Genomic DNA, 16,725 nt, shown 5'->3' on the forward strand with positions numbered 1-16,725 from the left:
CCTCCATCCTACCCCGCCGACCATCCTTCCCAACACTGGGAGTCAGCCGAGAGCGAGAAGAGCATGCACTCGTCTCCCCGTACGGACCGGCTCCACGCATCCACACCATCCTCCATACCGGGCTTTCGTCTCCGGTAGGGCCCATCAATCTCCAGTCCATCGACCGCATGTACCCATCGACCGCATCCACCCTCTCACGACATCATCTCCACAAATCATGACTACCGGAACGATCTCACGTTGTATGTGCTGTAAGACCTGTAAAGACTGTGATGAGGCATGAGATTCCGGGGTGTAGAGCAGGGCAGAGCATTGTAGAGCACTCAGCATACTGCCCCAATATATATGTAGACCGTAGATAGTCTAGCTAGATTCATACTATGCATCAATTGCTTGTCCCGAGCCGCACCATGACCGTGACCTGAGCACGGCGCTGCCTAGACTGCTGAAATCGTTACATTCCTACAACCTACAGACATCGCTTGGCTTATCGCCAAAAGTGGAGATGAGCCCCGACTCGCATCCCGGCTGGACATCTCCCAGGCCTTGCCTGCGCCTCCTGTGCCTTGGCCCCATGTGATCAGATCCCCATCTCGCCATCTCATGGCCCGTGTATCGTCGAGTTCACCTGACTGACCCAGGACTGAACATCAATCCCCTCCGCCGGCGGTGTTGGCGTCTGCGTCCTGTGCGTTACCCCCGTCGCCGCCAGCCCACCCGCCGCTATTGCGCCATTCCCAACCGCCACCCCTGGTGCTGTCGACGCGTTCGCCGCCTGTCCGTCCGTATGCGCCGGAATGACCGGTACTGATGTAGCTGGAGCGTTTGCGCGTGAGGCATCTGCAGCGAGAACAGAGGGGGATGTTCGAGCAGGAGCGGCGGGATTATTGGGGGTGGATGATCTAGCGGGCTGGACGGTCGAAGGGCCCGCTACAGCTTGTCGACTGGGTGAGGATCGGCGACGCTTGCTACCGGTGGCCGAGCCCTCGGCGTCACCTTTGCCGAACGTCTTGTGCGATTGTCGATGTTTCCGGCCGCCGGTCCCTTCGTCCTCCGAGTCGGACAGGGACGTTTCGTGGACTTTCGCCTTGTCCCATAATCTCACTGAAGAAGTTAGCGGTGCGCCATACTCTGATTTTAGATGCACGTACTTGGCTTGCGGTTATCCTTATCTTCCTCGTCCTCCATCTCTGCGTCATCCTCATCATCATGCGCCAGCTTCGGTACGTCTGATTGCGTCAGCTGATTCTCATAACGCTACAACGGTCAGAAAGCTGGACTTACGGTGCATCTGCACACTCGGTGCTGCCGTCTTCGTCTTCAACAGTTCCACCACCGACTCGCGAATTTTATCGAGGTATTCCGGGGTATTGTGATCCGTCATATTGCTCGGTCTCACGTTCAGCTCGTAGTCAGGTCCGTAGTATTCGTAGTATTCGTTGTTTGGTATAGCTGACCGTCAGCTTGATGTTTGTGGCGACGATGGACTTATCAGCTGTACTCACTACCTTGCAACTCGACTCCAGCGGCTATTCCCGTCTCGTACGCCCACGTCCTCGCCACGCTCTTGACCGTATATCCCCCTCCGCCCAACATCAACAGCGGCAGATTGAAACTCCGGATGAATGAGACACAGGCCGCGTGGCCCCGCATGGAAAGGTTGAACGAGCCGAGGAAGTCTCCAGAGAGTGAATCGGCACCGCACTGCAGGACGATCGCGCCGGGTCGGTACCATTCGATGATGTGCCGCATGGTCGGCTCAAAGACTGATTTGTAGGCCTCATCCTTGATACCGTCTCGAAGTGGGACGTTCACGGCGTATCTGATGATCAGCTGAGAAGTACGAGAACAGAACGTCGGACTCGCCCCTTGCCCTTCCCTATCCCGTTATCCCTCACCTCACCAGTCCCGGGGAAGAATTCCCCATATTTGTGGAAGCTGACACTCATGACTCGGTCGGTGGTGTAGAAGGCCTCTTCGACACCGTCACCGTGATGAACGTCGATATCAATGTAGAGAACTCGCTGATGGTATCTGAGGAGCTCCAGAATACCTAGTACGATATCTGTACTGTCAGCTACCGCTTTCACAGCCAGAAGCGATGACGACCTACCGTTCACATAGCAGAAACCACTTGCTTCGGCCTTCTTGGCATGATGCAGCCCTCCCGCCCAGTTGACAGCTATATCACACTTGTCCCTGGACAGTCTAGCGGCTCCCTCTGAACAGTCAGCTCGGTCTTGACCTCGGGAGCAGCGAAGGAACTGGCCCATAGATCCACCAGCGGAGATCGAGCAGTACTCGAAGAGGCCGTCGAATACGGGACAATCGTCTCCCACATTGTCTGTCCATCAGCTCGAGCAATGACCGACCAAGGTGAGATACCCACATTTGACCTGCTCCTTGCCGAACTGGTGCGCATTGTCCGGGTTGATGCGGTTTAGGAAGTCGACGTATTCGTCGGTATGAAATTGGGTCATCTCGCGCTTTGTGGCAGGCTTAGCCCTCTGATATAGTCAGCTACTGGAGTGGAGATGACTCGGGTCCAAAGCTCACGAAGATCTCCATCTTCTTGTACAGCCCATAATTCATGACCAGCGAATGGCACATCCTAATCCGTGTGGGCTTCATCGGGTGCCCAGGTCCATAGTGGTAGTTGCCGATATCCGAATCGAAGAAGTAACACTGAAACTGGTCAGCTACATTCCAAGAGAGTGTAGCAGGCGGGCTTGGGTGGATGTGGCCGGGACGAAGGAAGGCGGACATACCACCCGCTTCTTGCTCTCCCCCATGATTGGGTCCATCCTGGCGATAGATTCGCCTTGGGTAAGTCAAGCGGCGGGTCCTCTTCTTCTGTTCTCTTGACTATGAGTGTAAGAGAAGCTAGTATACTATGAGCTGTAGGTGAAAGGGATAACGTGTGATAGACGATGTAGGAGGCAGAGGCAACAGCCACTCTTGCTGGTCCGACCGGCCGGAACCAAATTTCCCACCACCCAAAGTCAACCCAAGCGACCTCTACTACCACCATACATCACCTCTCGACTAAAGCCCCTACATAGCTCCTCCACCATGGCCTCCTCTTCCAACATAGACGCGCTCCCCTACTACGATAAGCAGGTCGAAGTACCAGGCGAGTTTCCCGCTTGTCGAAGGGACCTCTGCAGCTCGCTGATCCCTCTCAGCCGCCAAAGCTGCTGCTCAGGCTTTGATTGAGGCCGAGCTCAGGCAGACTCCACAAATAGCCTCGGATGATCCGCGATTACCGCCAGATGTCGCTGTATTTCCTGTCAGTCTTACTCTCTCATGAGCTTAGACTGGACTGAGCTGAAACGACAGAAATCAGCCGGCTTGACGCAGTTGCTCGAGAACTACGAGTCACATCCAATTCGCGGGATAGATGCGAGCAAGTATGCTCCTCCAAGCGCAGCGGAGGGCGCGTCGTTAGAGGATCTGGTCGCTGCGGAGAGACAAGGAAGAATAGGGGAGGGACATATGGATTTAAGGTATGTTGTTCTCCATCTCTGTCGGGAGGGTGTCGCTGACCGGCAGAAACGACAACATCTCAGTCCTCTCAAACTACGGTCCCAACGCCTACCTCGTCCGAAACTATCAGCTCAACTCTCAGCTCACCGAGCTCAACTCGGTACTCGGGGACTTGAAGGAGCAGGTGACGGAGGTGAACCGGAAAAGGAGGGTGTTCCAGGAGGACACGGGTGTACATTTGGGAAAGCTGGAAAGCAGGTGGCAGGATCTGATTTCGAGCACGGTGCAGCTGGAGATGGCGTGTAGGGCGATGGATGGGGAGGTGAAGGGGCTGAGGAGAAAGGAGGAGGAACTGAGAACGGAGGTGGCGGATCTGGAAGCGCAGCAATAAACGAATGCGGGAGGGCCAGGGGGACATAGGCTCTTTGGGGTGGGTCCCAAGGAGGCCTAGGACGATTGGGAGGGAGTCCTCGCCGTACGACTCTATAGACCAGCTGATGATACTGTTGTACATGTATACCAATACAAGTCTCTGTCTAATCTCCTCTGAGCTTCTGAACGCGCTTCAACACTGAGTCCTTCGATGGGTCTGCCTTGTCAGCGACAAGTAGGTCCACGACGAGCAACCGAGAGAAGTCTCACCGTATGGGTGTTCCTTGCTCGGGATCTCGAGCAGGGCAGGGAAGGCAGCCTGGTATTTGTCTACTGACGGTCGGATCTTGTCGGCGACCTGAGGGATTAGCTCGAGGTCCATCAGTATGCTCTAGACGGGAGCGGCTCACATGCTGGTTGATGAGGAGGATGGCGATATCTTTCCGTTCGGTGAACTCTTGGAAAGCAGACTCGATGACGCTGGTTTGTGTCTCTGTTGGATTGTCAGCTCGCCGCTCTTCGTGCTGGAGCTGTCCCGCTTGCACAGACGACATGTTCCCCTTGTCAGCCAGCGAGGACGCTGCCAGCCAGATTGTGTGGTCTTTCCCTATCCCCTCCGTCTACTTCCCCCATGTATTGCGCCGAGAGCACGCAAGCTGCCTCCCCAGCCTCGGTCCGTTCGTCTCAAAGAAAGACCTACTTGAATCAACGATCAAGAAGTTCTTCTTTTGGTGCTGGTCGACATGTCCTATTCCGGCAAGGAGCAGACCCGTGATGGAGTCCTACAGAGTCAGTACTCATTCCGAACAACACCTGATGCTTCTTAGGTGCCGCAGACCATGGGCAAAGCCAGAACCCGCGAGAGTGGACGAAGAGCTCACCTCATCTCCAATAACAGCCAACAGATTACGGTCTTTCAGGTTGACCTGGCTCGACATTTCTCGCGGTCTTGACTGATTAGAGCTGTTGATGGGTCCTCACGCGGTCGCCAGGGTGCAAAGAAGCTGAGGTGATAGGCAGTGGAAGGTAGAGGAAGACGGTGTGACACCGAGGCTCTGAGCGGTCGGTGGTCGGTGCAACGGCAATCCTTCCGTCGGAAGCGGAATCCATACACCTGCTCCGGTTCGCGTTGACGTTGGGTGTGTTGTTTGCTCTTTCATCTGCACTATATCAAGCAGCATGGCCGTCGAGGAGCTAAGTACTGAGGATGTGATCTATAGGGCCCATATCAGGGCGATACCGTCTGCAAAAGTAAGCCTTATCTGACACATTTCGTGGGTGAGAGCTGACAAAGATAGGCAATTCGGTTGGTCCAGTCCCGCATTCGCCAGAGCGGTATCGCCGTCGAGCAGGCCAGGTACCGGCTGAGTGGTGAGCTGCGTATCCCTCGAGATTGTCAAGTGTGGGCTGAACTGACTATGTAGCCGCCCTGATAGCACTATCTGCTCAAACGAGCTCGTCCACCCTGTCCACCTCATACCTTGCAGAAGCTCTGAGCTCCGGGACTTTGGATTCGCAGGAGCTTGCCATCCAGGTGCTCTTTGGTACCAGCAATGGTAGCTCGCTGCCTTCACATTGTCTCGCTGCCATCTCAGCAACGCTCATGGGGACGGCATGGGCGACAGCGATCGCGCAGCCCCTCCCCGCCCAGCTGGCGAATCCCAGTACTCTGTCTCCGCCAGATATCGGGACTTCCGCCTCAGCAACCGCTGCCGATGCACCGTTGACTCCCACTCTTCAGCTCCTACTACCTCTCCTTCGCCTCTGCGCGGACTCGGTCACGCCTCCCCCTCTCCCAATCGTCGCACTCACAGTCCGCCTGCTCTCCTCACTCGAACCATACCCCGCTCCCCCGCTCGAGGTCGGCCTGGAGGCATCCGCCCTCCTGCCTCAGCTCCCGGATGCGATCGCTATACCACTCCGGACCTGTCTCGGCGGTCTCATGGCGGATGTCGCTATCTCGCAGAGTGCCGCTGAGCTGAGCCTTGCTGCACCTCCCGCCGCTTCAGGTCCTGCTGGCTCGTCAGCGGAAAGCCAGCTCGATTTTCCTGCTCTACCATCTCCATTCCCGGCGGACAGGCCGACCCCGCCGGTCCTTCTATCGCATATGATCTCCTTCCTCCTTACGTACACCCTCAACTCGGGCAAAACGGCCTTTTCCCTGTCGACACCGTCAGCCGAGTCTGGACTATGGTCGGCGGACCTGCCGCTCCTCAAAGCCGGTCGATACTTTGCATCGCCCGAAAAGTACCTCGTCAATCTCCTCGAAAGCTCGTTGCAGCTGGTCATGGGGACGCATCAGACTATCACGCCCGACTTGCAGCGGTCGCTGCTGTTCGTGACGGAACGACTACCGCAGCTGCTAAAATATTGGAAAGAGAATCCTGTTGTGGAGTGGCCGTATCCAGTGAGTCAGCCAAATCTCGGTTGCGGCCGCAAGCTGACAGTATAGACCAATCTCACCGAGTGCTTGACGACCGCTTTCGAACTATCGGCTGCGAATCTATCCTCCTTCAACGCCTGGGTAAGCGCGACGTATGCAGCCAGGCTGGCAGACGCGGAGGGAGGAGATGACGGTGGCTCGTTCTCCATGGTCGAGGGATGGAGCGTGACCACAATACAGGCGGTCCTGGTACGGCGGTTGGTGGACCTGGATTTGCTGGAATCATCCGCGGTTGGAACATTGTTACCGGGCGGGCTTCTGCCATCTGGGGCAGTAGGCGAATCTTTACTCGTCAGTGTAGTCTCGTTGCCTCGAAAGAGGGGTTCGAGCTGACCAACAGGACCGTGCATGCTCGGCAAGCCACGCTTCTCTTATGGTCCTTGAGATCATTGTCGCCGCTTCGCCCGGAGCTTCCAGAGCGTTCGCGGCCGAGTTCTCACAAGTAAGATCACCACCCTGCACCTCGAGGCTGTACGCTGATACAATAGGCCCTGGTAGTGGCCCCTCAGATCCCTCTTCCAGACAACCTCTTGATCAACCTCTCGGCTCATCCTACCCTCCTCATCGCCCTCTCCTCCGCTCATCAACCAAAGCAGCTCCTTGCATTCGCCGTCAACCAGCTGCTGCACGCCCCTACCGACGAATCTGCCCAGGCGGATGATCCTCAAGGTGTCTTGACAAGGTTTGGCGAGGGTGTTGTGTTTGTCGAGGCGGTAGTCGATACCTTTGATCTGGAGCTACCTTGGCTGCTTGCGCGGTCGCGGCGGGCGGTCAGTCTGGGACATATGGATGGAGGTCAGAAGACGTCCCTGAACGGCTGGGTCAAGGCTTTGGTGAGTGTCTCTGATCTTATCGAGGGGAAGAGCTGATGATGCAGTTTAGTACAGAGGGTATCGATGATCACATACTTTTGTAAGCCTTGTGATAAGCGGATATCACAAGGTCCGATCTGACAGATAGATCTACGCCGCCACGGGACCTCTGCTGGCTGGCTCCCAGCATCATACAACAGGCTATCGCAGCAACTGCTGCTGGTCGTCTCGATCGGGATGCTCTGCATGGCGGATTGTCTTACTTCTCGCAGCCACTTCTAAGCTGGTGTCTGGGCGGTATCATCTCGTGGCTCTCAAGCGAGGTGATCAGGAATGGGTAAGCTCTCGTGTGCAGTCGATCCAATCGGAAGCTAACGCTTCAGGCTGATCTCTGCGCTGCATCTTGACGTGCTGCAGACGATCTTGCTCAGCGACTCAACGCCCGAAGTCCTCATCCGAATCAACGGCAAGGCTATCGCTCGGATACTCGACCCTCAGTCTGCTCTGGCTACTGTCTTTCAAGCTGCAAGCTTCGATGCGCAGGCAGTAAGGACCAAGCTGGAAAGTATACATAGCGCCGGACGATCCTGTAAGTTGCGCTGAGTGGAGGATACTGCAAGTCTTGCAGCTGATATTCCAGGGAACGCTGCATCCAATCCTTCTCTCCCACTCAACACCTTCCGCTCACAACTCCACGTCATCCGGCACTTAGCAATGACCCAGCAACCCTGGTCCGGTCCCTTCCTCGCCGACTTTCAGGACTGCCTCGTCTCAGAAGGTCCGCTCCCCATGCTCGAGGTGCTATACTCGGAGCTCGTCCGCCCGAGTCTTGAATTCGACCGGGCAAATGGCGATCCGCTGGCCTGCTTCGCACCCACCCTCCTCGCTCTCACGGTCGACGGGTACCGACCTCTCGCCGAGGAGCTCATCACCACCTTCGTTCCCCGCTATATCGAAAGCTCATCGGCAGCCGCGGCCAGCACAAGCGACGCATATCAGCTGAGCGGACTAATCAAAGCCTCACTCCTCGTCCTGGCTGAGCTCGAACCGAGTCGGGACGATTCTGGCCCTATTGCGTCTTTGGCGGCAAGGTTGGCGGAGGGGTTAGCGGAAGATCTGGGAGCGCTGGGTCGGCGTCCAGTAATGGAGGCAAGCGGTACAGGCATCAAGCGGGTGCGGAAGCGGAAGCTGGCGGAAGGGTCGGGCAAGGCGCTGGAGGCTGGGCAGAAAGCATTGTTGGAGGGGATGAGGAAGGCGTTGAGCTCGGATGAGGAGCTGTGCGCCAGGTTCCCGGCACTAGCGAAGATTGGTCTCAGTTGATTGCGAGATGGGACGTTCGTTAAACTGCGCCAAGCGTTCACTAAGTGGACGCTGCAACTCGCTCATTCGAAGTTTTGGTAGCAGAGCTGGGGGCGGATCGAATCGAATGTTTCGAGACAGGACGCAATATGTTTCAGGTGAGTTTGGATCTCCATCTCACGCCCTGTTTGTCGCATTCTGCAATAGGCAATAGCAAGGTCACAGTGCTCATTTCCAGCTTCATCTATCTGCCACATCTCCGGAGCAAGTCATCACATCGGCGGACCATCTCACCCAAAGGATGCACACAGCGGCCAGGGGTAGATCTGAAACAAGGCGGAGCGGGCGCTAAACAACCAGGAACAGAGATCTCGCTATGACCTCCGACACCTCATTCAGCGAGCTTACTGTATATTCCAGCGATGGTAGCGCGGTTACACAGCGAAACGACATGGGTCCGAGTGATTGGGCAGATCTGGCGCTAGCGGCAACGAGATTGCATGTCAGCTTGTCAACCTTAATGGACTCACCTCGTGCTGGATCGCACTGATATATAATCCTCTGAGCTCATGTCCCGCTGATGGCAGCCTGATTAGTATCCTCCCTCCTGTCTATCTATCTTCTACCATCTACAACCCTATCTTCTTCATCTCATCATGTCGGAACGGAATGTTGGCGGTTTCTTCCAAAAGGACGCGGACGCGATCTTCAAGCCTATGGGCGTGAGTAACGGATCGTCGACTAATGCGAAAGGACCTGGCTGATGTCATAGACCTTTCCTCTCGGTATGTGCCTGCCAATCCTGCGCTAGCGCTAGTAGAAACCGGCCGTTTCTGACTGTACAGCTTGCCAATTTTCCTCGCTCATCATCGACAACTTCCTCGGGTTCGTCGTCCTCTGTCCCGCCAGTGTCCTTTACTGATCTTCAGGGGTGTGCTGGCGGTACAGCTGTTCATGTACTATCGGTAAGCCCTTCCCTACTCGGGTCCCAAGCTGCTCTCTGACATCCCAGCTACCACGGAGGAGATAAGCTCTGGCTGAAATGCCTCGTCGGCTATCTTGGAGTAAGCTCCGTCTCGCGATCTGTCAGGCGCCACGGCTGACACTCCAGGTCATGAACGCCTTCGTTACCATCTTCTACTGGGCGTACCAGTCCTACCTCTTCGTCGAGAACTTTGGCAACTTCCTTCCGTGGCTGGAAGTGCGGTGGTTGGCGCAAATGCCATGGATCGACGGGATCACTGTCTCCGCCGTCCAGCTCTTCTTCGCTTACAGAGGTGAATTCTGAGTGCAGTCGACCGCTTGATCGCTTTGCTGACGTCGCAGCGTACCTCCTTCTGAACCGCAACAAGTTTGTCCTGATATTGATCACGTGCATGGTCCTCGGAGCGTGAGCCTTGGTGTTCTACTGGTCTGAGAGAGTAAGAGCTGACGACCAGGCTGGGAGGAGCTATTGGCTTGACAGTGAGTGCTAGCATAAGGTATCAGGATGCAGTAGCTGACCATCCAGATCGTCTTTGGCGGACAATCATCGCTACTTGGTGCCACCAACTCTGGCCCCACTCTGATCAGTACGTTGATATCATCGACGCCTTTTTCGCACTGCGATCGAACCGTATGCTCACTTCCTTAGCATGGCTGGCCTTGACCACCGCCGCAGATATCACCATCGCCGTTTGCATCATCACTGGTCTGCTTCGATCCAAGTCCGGGTGGGTGTCTCTCCGGGACATCAGCCGCTGCTCTACGCTGACAATAAAGATGGACACACACAGATAAGCTGGTCATCAAGCTCATTCGATTGACTTTCGAAGCTCAGCTTCTTCCGACATGCCTCGCTGTTGCCTATCTCATCGAATGGAGTGAGTCGCTTCCCTCACCCGCACCGGCAAGGCGACCTTAAGCTGATATCACCAGTCATCACGCCTGCTTCGCTTTTGGGCGCCACCTTCCAAGCTCTTCAGTGTAAGACCTACACCGTCGGCTTCCTCATCACCCTCTTGTCGAGAACGTCTTTGCTCTCAGATTCCGAACACCGGAGGACCACCAAGGTGAGTTGATCCGTTCGGATTCGCCCATTGCGCCTTTGGAGATCCGCTGATGATATAGGGCGCTCAGGTGTACGGCATGTCCTCTCGAGGTCCAATCGAGGTTGCTGTCCAGGTCGAAACGCACGTCAATGTGGGTTTCCTTCCATTCCCAGATCGCTGCATATAGCTGACAAGCCAGGAGAACAAGTTTACCGTTACACCGGCCGGAGATGAGTTTCAGTCGACATACAAGCTCGAAGACAACGATTCGACCTCGGATATCGAACTCGGCCACAGCAACCCATCGCAGGCGAGGCTGCACAACCCCAAGCCGTACCCTGCTCAGCCATACGCGACTTCGGCTATCCCTGATGGCTTCTAGACACATATCCTGCGATCTCGGCCCAGAGCTGGGGCTTTTCACATTCTTTCTAGCGGACTATATCGTGGTTTTGGTAGCTCTTGCAAATGCACAAATAATTGTTGAGTAGCTATATTGGCCATTCGGGTGTTCAGAAACATCGATATCTGGGGTACAAAACTCGCTGCAGACTGGACTCTTGCAAACACGATACCATTAAACACATGCTCAGGAGAGTCATGCAGTAGCCTCAGCGCTATTGAGCAGACACGGACCCGCTTCACTTCAACGACGCCGAAAATGAGGTCATGCCGAGGAATGCGGAGTTGGGAACGGTGATCGGCCGTGTCGATGTCACGCCGCGATTTGGCGGCTCGTTCATGTACATCCTCTCTCGCAGCTCGTATCAAGCTATACGGCCACCTTCGTATAGACCATGATTCCCCACAGGTGTCTTCGATCCAAGCATCGGCGAGGTCCGGGCAGCGCATGTTTGCGTGTTTGCGTCTAGCCCAACACGCAGACTGAATGACCGTGACCGACCGTTACTTTTGTCGCCTTGCGCTGGCCCACATTACTAGGAGCCGAGTATGACGTGTACGCGCTATGTCTCACTCGAGTCGATATTGAGTGAGGGCGGCTGTGCCTGATTCTAGAGCGGCAAAAGGGGTATGACGCTTCACGACCAGCCACGTCGGGGTTGTGTGGGGGTGTGGCCCAGCCTCCTTGCCGAGTATAAGAACCCGCTTTCCCAGCCCATTTCTTCTTCTCTCTTACATCTACAATCACCTCCAAATCCTCAGTGGCGAACAGCTACCACTACTCCCACACGTCACCTACCACACACAACACCCAGTCACCTGCCCCCACCACATCCTACCCAAGATGGCGTCCACTCCCTTCCTCGAGCGCGACTATCACTCCCTCATCGTCATCACCTGGTGGGCCCTCGGTGAGATGCTTCGCATCAAGTCCCAGCCCCACCGCGGCAAGATCGGCTACTTGTCCTTCGCCCTTTACTTCGCCGTCCTCATCGCTGTGGTCTTCGCCTACTCTGTCCAGCAGATCGGATACCTCATCGTCCTCATCCTCCACAGTACCGGCTACATCGCATACACTGCCCTGCCTACCAACATCACTGGCGGTGCCAGGGGTGGGATGCTCGGTAAGACCAGCACCGACGAGGAGAAGAAGGTGGGTGAGGAGGATCGAGGTCGGAGCAGGAGGATCAAGAGCCTGCATGTCGGCACCAAGGCGAGCTCCATTTGTCTTCAAATGATCGATGGGGACGTCCAGCTGATACTTACTAGGGCGCGAAGGGTAACAAGGATAACAACCCCATCGACGAGAGCGGCAAGGTTCCGGACGGGGGGACCATCAACGACGGGCCCGGTGGTAAGGTGAGTCGCCAATGTTCCTATCTGCCTTCTATATTGCTACAGAGCTGATGCCTTCAGGATAATGATACCTTCTACATCGAGGACAGCCCTATCTCCACCCCCGACCTGATCTACTCGGACGAGGAAGACTCCCCAAGCCCGGCCCATACCCCCCACCGCGCGTTCCCCGGCTACACTCGTGCCGCCGGCTCGAGCTACGACGCACTCTTCCCCCTTCGCACTCCCCTGTCCATGGGTCGAGCTCTGCCCACTAATAGAGACCAGCTCCTCGCCGACATCCAGGCGCTGCGCGGTGACGAAGACCCCGCGCCGGCGTACGAGGACTTCGATCCGCTGGGCGAGTACTCGTCCGGCTGCGTGTCCCTCGGGGCGCCCATCCAGCTCGGTGGGCCCTCGTCCGGCTGTCGCGCTTTGGGTGTCGACTCCAAGGTGGAGGGTCGGATGTAGGTGTAGAGTCGCGCTCCCATAGGCCTTAGGCAGCGGAGCGCGCATACCAAAAGAAGGGTCATTGTACTCGAGCTCAAGTTGTACTTCAATATTCGCTCTCCCCGTTTCTTCTGGTCATCAAGTATTTTGTTCAATAGGCGCCTCGTGCTTTTAGGATATGTGGTCTGTATGCAGTAGTCGATGCAGTCCGTAGTGAACATCTGTGAGGCGGTATGATGAGAACGGTCAATACCGCGTTAGCGATACGCTGTTCAGCTGGATCAGACTATCTTATGAGCTAGGTCATGCAAACTTCTTGGTACGCTGGCCCTGACACTCTGATGCCTGCCCCACCTTTCTTGCGAACAGGCAGATGGTGGACCGTGCTCTGAGTCTCGATGCAAGACTAGCAGGAAAGCCCGCCCCCCTGGGGCGGGCGTCACTGAGGGCGAGCAAATGACTGGAGCGGAAGCAGATTCGCGAGGAATGTGGCACCAGAGAACCGCTTGAGGTGAAGCCATGTAAGGACCGTGCATGTTAAGTGAATGTACTATAAATGGTGATGATTATACTATATAACTACTACCCAGGTGTAGAAGAGGGACCCCCGCCCGAGCCCTCGGGAGCGCCCTCGGGAGCATCGTCTGCAGCGAGAGATCTGGTGTTGCTCGCCGGGTTTCGTCGCCTACGCTTCGGCGGCTCAGGCTTTTCGGGAGTGGACGGAGGGGTGGCGACATTGGGATCGGGGATGGAGATATCGTCAACGCGAATGACATAAATCCCGGTGGGCTCGCGAATAGTCCACCCACGCGTGGTGAGGAGCCCAATCCTCAAGCACGCTATGCATCAAACTACAGCATGCAAGAAAAGAGGAACCGTCTATCTTGGGAGCTTAGATGCTATAGCGCTTTTCAAGTGAGCAAATCAATTGAGAAATGATGGAGAAAGAGAGAGGTCGATTTCGTGTTGGCAGGCTAATTAATATAAGGTAGAAGGAGGCGATTTCCGCCTGAACCTTGTCATTGCTCTATATAGGAGTGACCAAGAACCTCTTCTCACCAAACACCGTTGGTGAAACGGTATCATGCATCCTTGCCATTAAAAGCCGGTTTATTGGATGCGGCAAGGGTTCGACTCCCTTACGGTGTATACCTTTTTGTTCCCTCCTACGCTGACCCGTCTTTTGCTTTCACGCACCGTCGGCCAGCGCTCGTCGGGAAGGAGGAGATGCGGATACACGCTCGACATGTTGACACGCACCAGCGTGAGCTTGGAGGCCTTCTATTATGCCCGAGGCATCGCACCTGTGTGCAACAAGCGTACACGGATGTCCGAATTGATCGCTCGGATCGCCCAACTCTCCTCCCCATGTCATCTTACTAGATCTGCTCCCCCTACCGATGCCCGACCAACTTCATCCCTCCTACATACGCTGAATCACCGCCTTCATCTCGCTCACCCCTACCGCCGCCCCCGCCTTCTCGTCATAATCATCCCACCTCCCCTCGTCTCCACCATCCTGCATAATTTCGTCCAGGTCATACTCAAACTCTGTCCCGCTCTCTTCGCCTTTACACCGCCATCGACCCGAGAAGTGGTATTTTGTGATTTCGAGCCCGCGGCAGTCGAGCGCGATGAGCGGGACGGGGGTGGAGGGGGTGGTGGAGGAGTAGGCGAGGGGTGCGAGGGATTTGGAGGTGGACGATGGGGGACAGAAGGAGGCGGAGTGTTCTTTCTAGAGTACTGTCAGCCTGAGAACGTACTTATCCATTTTCAAGTAAGAGTAGAGGAGGGGCTTCCAGCGGGCAAGCCTCACCTTGCAATGTCCGCATCTCCAGACGAAGTTTGCTGTTCCTCTCGATCCCGAGATTTCAGCCTCATCCTGCAGCGGCATCAGCTCCTCTCAGTGAGCTCCTCCATTGTCTCGAGGAGGGAGGTCCGGTATGCATCGGGAGCAAGGAGTAGAGAGCATGCCTACCTTCTGGCTGATCGATACGGTCTTGGGGTGTTCCTCGCGGCATGAGGTACATGCTATCTAGCCGGATCAGCGGGTATCCATCAGAACCACTCGCTCAACACGACAGGAAGGACCGCAGTGAGTATAGTTAGCCTGACTTACGCTGAAGAGATACTGGAAGTCCTCGTCGGCCGGTTGAACCTCCGTGACACCCTCGAGCTCCATCGAGATCATCACCTTTAATTTCTGGTCCTTGTTAACGCACATTCCTTATTTCAATGCGAACAGACAGCTTACTACCATATTAGCCAGTCTTTCGGGCTGTATCCGTGTCAGAGATGGGCCGAGTCTTGACAGAAACGATGGAAGGATATTGAAGATGGCGCAGTCGACGGCGACCGCGCGACAGCCAGACCAAATGTTGTTGTGTGGAGCCCCACAGGGGTTGCTGGAAGCTGCTCCCCACTCGGCCTTGCTTGCTCATCCATCAATTGATCCACACCGTCAGCATCCGGAAAGACTGTCTCATAAGCTGTGCGGTGCACCGCAGTATCCGATCCCAAAGCGCCTATCCACGAGTCCCATCTTGGAAGCGGAACGAACATGGTTGTCGAAGTCCCTCCTGATCTCGCGGGCCAGTCGAGCCTCTATGCCCACTCGGACCCTCTGCTTCGAAGGTGAGCCACCCCCGCTACTTTCTGCCTCGACTGGAACCAGGCCATCTGCTGATCTGCCAGATTACGAGTACAAGATACGATAGGGAAAGATATCACTGATATCGAGCGGTACTTCCGAAGTAAGGAGGTCTTGGTGTTCTACGCAGGCTCAGAACATGGCTATAGTGAGTATACGCTCCTCTCGGCGCCTATAGGAGAACGTAGACCACAAGTGTGGGGTCAAGGCATCATGTGAGTCTGTGCTGACTGGAGCAGATAATCTCAAGAAGTTCCACCATGTGCGTAACAAGCAGCAGCCTAGCTGTCGAAGACAATACACCCACCGTATGAGTACCCCTAGCTGACTTGACAGGACCTCACCCGCTTCGCTGTCCGAGAGCTGAAGGTAAGAATCCTCGCCTATGCTCTTCGTGTACATACTGAGCCTGCAGACGTGCTCGGTGATCTACGTCTCCACCGACACCTCACCTCGAGCGGTAGACCAGATCCTCTCTGGCCAGGCGTTCCTCCGCATGACGTTCCACGACAATTCGGACTTTGCACCTATGGTGACACTTCGAGAAGAAGCAGAGGGAAAGAAGGCAAAAGGCAAAGGAAGGGAGGTGGAGATGGAGGAGGTTGCGAGAGGAGAGGAGTTTATCGCGGCTGGGGTGAGCTTCTTCCCCTTGTGCTGCGCAGCGGAGTTGAGCTGACAATGCTAGGAAGTCGAGACCGGGATGGAAAAGGTGTACTTTGGCGAAGAGGAGAATCGTAAGCTGGCGCTGCTTCCCAGGACGCCAGGTCCGCCAGATCCGCCCAGTCAAGCTGATCATTGCAGCCAGTGACTACGTCCGCCCTCTGTCACGTGCAGCAGTCACGTCCCTAATGCGGGCATACGCTACGCCGAGTATCGCCATCTAGTGAGTCCCAGCCGTATACCGCGCCTGTGGTGAATGTGCAGCTGAAGTCTCAGCCATCTGCCTACACATTCATTCATCGCTCGGAACGTCAAGATGTCAGCCTTCGATCCCGACCTGGTAGACAAGAATTACCATACCTGGCGGAACGGCGGTAATGAGTCGGCCCGGCTCATAGGTGCGTCTTTCCTCTGATGGTCATATTCGAGTTGTGGACGGGTCTTCCGAGACGAAGGGACGGGGGCTGACCGACAGATATCATCATGAAGATGCGGATACCGCTGTTCTTGCTGGCTCTTGCGCTCATCTACCGGTTCTATCTGACCATACATCACGGTGAGTGCTGCTTCTCCCAGACCAATTAGACCCAGCTGAGCGATAGTGGATGGCAACCCACTAGCGGACTGGCTGTACACCTTATCGAGAAGATTGCAGAGTTGAAAGCTATGCACACCTGACACCTGCACTGCTTGATCGTGGCGCGATACCACCACTGCGTCAGTAGCAGATGAGCCATGAGATCAGATGACCTGGAGATCGGGAGCGTAGACAAGCCCATGTGACGA

The 16,725-nt window shown here is 55.7% G+C and overlaps 8 protein-coding genes and 1 non-coding gene across 9 annotated transcripts; 6 read left to right on the top strand and 3 right to left on the bottom strand.

The window, feature by feature from the left end:
- Positions 1-930: 930 nt before the first annotated feature.
- On the bottom strand, positions 931-2,804 carry MKK02DRAFT_33823 (uncharacterized protein; the record flags this gene model as incomplete). Its single annotated transcript, XM_053088790.1, is given in 12 exon segments — positions 931-968; positions 997-1,104; positions 1,152-1,229; positions 1,285-1,452; positions 1,506-1,822; positions 1,845-1,879; positions 1,899-2,065; positions 2,114-2,221; positions 2,246-2,344; positions 2,390-2,507; positions 2,557-2,685; positions 2,769-2,804. 12 exon segments carry the CDS (start codon positions 2,802-2,804, stop codon positions 931-933), a joined length of 1,401 nt encoding a protein of 466 aa, XP_052946465.1.
- A 268-nt stretch (positions 2,805-3,072) lies between these two features.
- On the top strand, positions 3,073-3,877 carry MKK02DRAFT_33824 (Pre-mRNA-splicing factor SPF27; the record flags this gene model as incomplete). Its single annotated transcript, XM_053088791.1, has 4 exons — positions 3,073-3,148; positions 3,186-3,289; positions 3,340-3,506; positions 3,553-3,877. The coding sequence occupies 4 exons, from the start codon at positions 3,073-3,075 to the stop codon at positions 3,875-3,877; spliced, it is 672 nt and encodes a 223-aa protein (XP_052946466.1).
- A 145-nt stretch (positions 3,878-4,022) lies between these two features.
- MKK02DRAFT_45394 (ATPase, V1 complex, subunit F) lies at positions 4,023-4,796 on the bottom strand (the record flags this gene model as incomplete). Its single annotated transcript, XM_053093392.1, has 5 exons — positions 4,023-4,075; positions 4,129-4,216; positions 4,269-4,351; positions 4,559-4,640; positions 4,740-4,796. The coding sequence occupies 5 exons, from the start codon at positions 4,794-4,796 to the stop codon at positions 4,023-4,025; spliced, it is 363 nt and encodes a 120-aa protein (XP_052946467.1).
- Positions 4,797-5,037: 241 nt separating this feature from the next.
- MKK02DRAFT_45395 (mediator complex subunit Med5-domain-containing protein) lies at positions 5,038-8,433 on the top strand (the record flags this gene model as incomplete). The annotated part of the gene is made up of 10 exons (XM_053093393.1): positions 5,038-5,109; positions 5,157-5,229; positions 5,283-6,265; positions 6,311-6,592; positions 6,642-6,743; positions 6,790-7,134; positions 7,179-7,213; positions 7,262-7,450; positions 7,497-7,702; positions 7,754-8,433. The coding sequence occupies 10 exons, from the start codon at positions 5,038-5,040 to the stop codon at positions 8,431-8,433; spliced, it is 2,967 nt and encodes a 988-aa protein (XP_052946468.1).
- Positions 8,434-9,068: 635 nt separating this feature from the next.
- Positions 9,069-10,824, top strand: MKK02DRAFT_33827 (uncharacterized protein; the record flags this gene model as incomplete). The annotated part of the gene is made up of 14 exons (XM_053088792.1): positions 9,069-9,134; positions 9,185-9,197; positions 9,258-9,297; positions 9,342-9,377; positions 9,425-9,476; positions 9,524-9,689; positions 9,739-9,802; positions 9,852-9,876; positions 9,923-9,983; positions 10,046-10,124; positions 10,174-10,274; positions 10,330-10,463; positions 10,522-10,593; positions 10,642-10,824. The coding sequence occupies 14 exons, from the start codon at positions 9,069-9,071 to the stop codon at positions 10,822-10,824; spliced, it is 1,092 nt and encodes a 363-aa protein (XP_052946469.1).
- Positions 10,825-11,688: 864 nt separating this feature from the next.
- On the top strand, positions 11,689-13,607 carry MKK02DRAFT_33828 (uncharacterized protein; the record flags this gene model as incomplete). Its single annotated transcript, XM_053088793.1, has 5 exons — positions 11,689-11,997; positions 12,114-12,203; positions 12,261-12,646; positions 13,220-13,544; positions 13,578-13,607. 5 exons carry the CDS (start codon positions 11,689-11,691, stop codon positions 13,605-13,607), a joined length of 1,140 nt encoding a protein of 379 aa, XP_052946470.1.
- An 84-nt stretch (positions 13,608-13,691) lies between these two features.
- On the top strand, positions 13,692-13,778 carry MKK02DRAFT_t49. The gene has a single exon. It is a non-coding gene; the product is annotated as a tRNA-Gly (tRNA).
- A 274-nt stretch (positions 13,779-14,052) lies between these two features.
- MKK02DRAFT_45398 (uncharacterized protein) lies at positions 14,053-14,811 on the bottom strand (the record flags this gene model as incomplete). Its single annotated transcript, XM_053093394.1, has 2 exons — positions 14,053-14,364; positions 14,749-14,811. 2 exons carry the CDS (start codon positions 14,809-14,811, stop codon positions 14,053-14,055), a joined length of 375 nt encoding a protein of 124 aa, XP_052946471.1.
- A 378-nt stretch (positions 14,812-15,189) lies between these two features.
- MKK02DRAFT_45399 (uncharacterized protein) lies at positions 15,190-16,600 on the top strand (the record flags this gene model as incomplete). Its single annotated transcript, XM_053093395.1, has 10 exons — positions 15,190-15,263; positions 15,324-15,427; positions 15,519-15,541; positions 15,616-15,648; positions 15,695-15,913; positions 15,965-16,013; positions 16,081-16,162; positions 16,216-16,337; positions 16,415-16,495; positions 16,542-16,600. 10 exons carry the CDS (start codon positions 15,190-15,192, stop codon positions 16,598-16,600), a joined length of 846 nt encoding a protein of 281 aa, XP_052946472.1.
- Positions 16,601-16,725: the final 125 nt, after the last annotated feature.

Source organism: Dioszegia hungarica (genome assembly GCF_025882075.1).
Source record: "Dioszegia hungarica strain PDD-24b-2 chromosome Unknown MKK02contig_8, whole genome shotgun sequence".
In the NCBI taxonomy this organism is placed as follows: Eukaryota; Fungi; Basidiomycota; class Tremellomycetes; order Tremellales; family Bulleribasidiaceae; genus Dioszegia; species Dioszegia hungarica.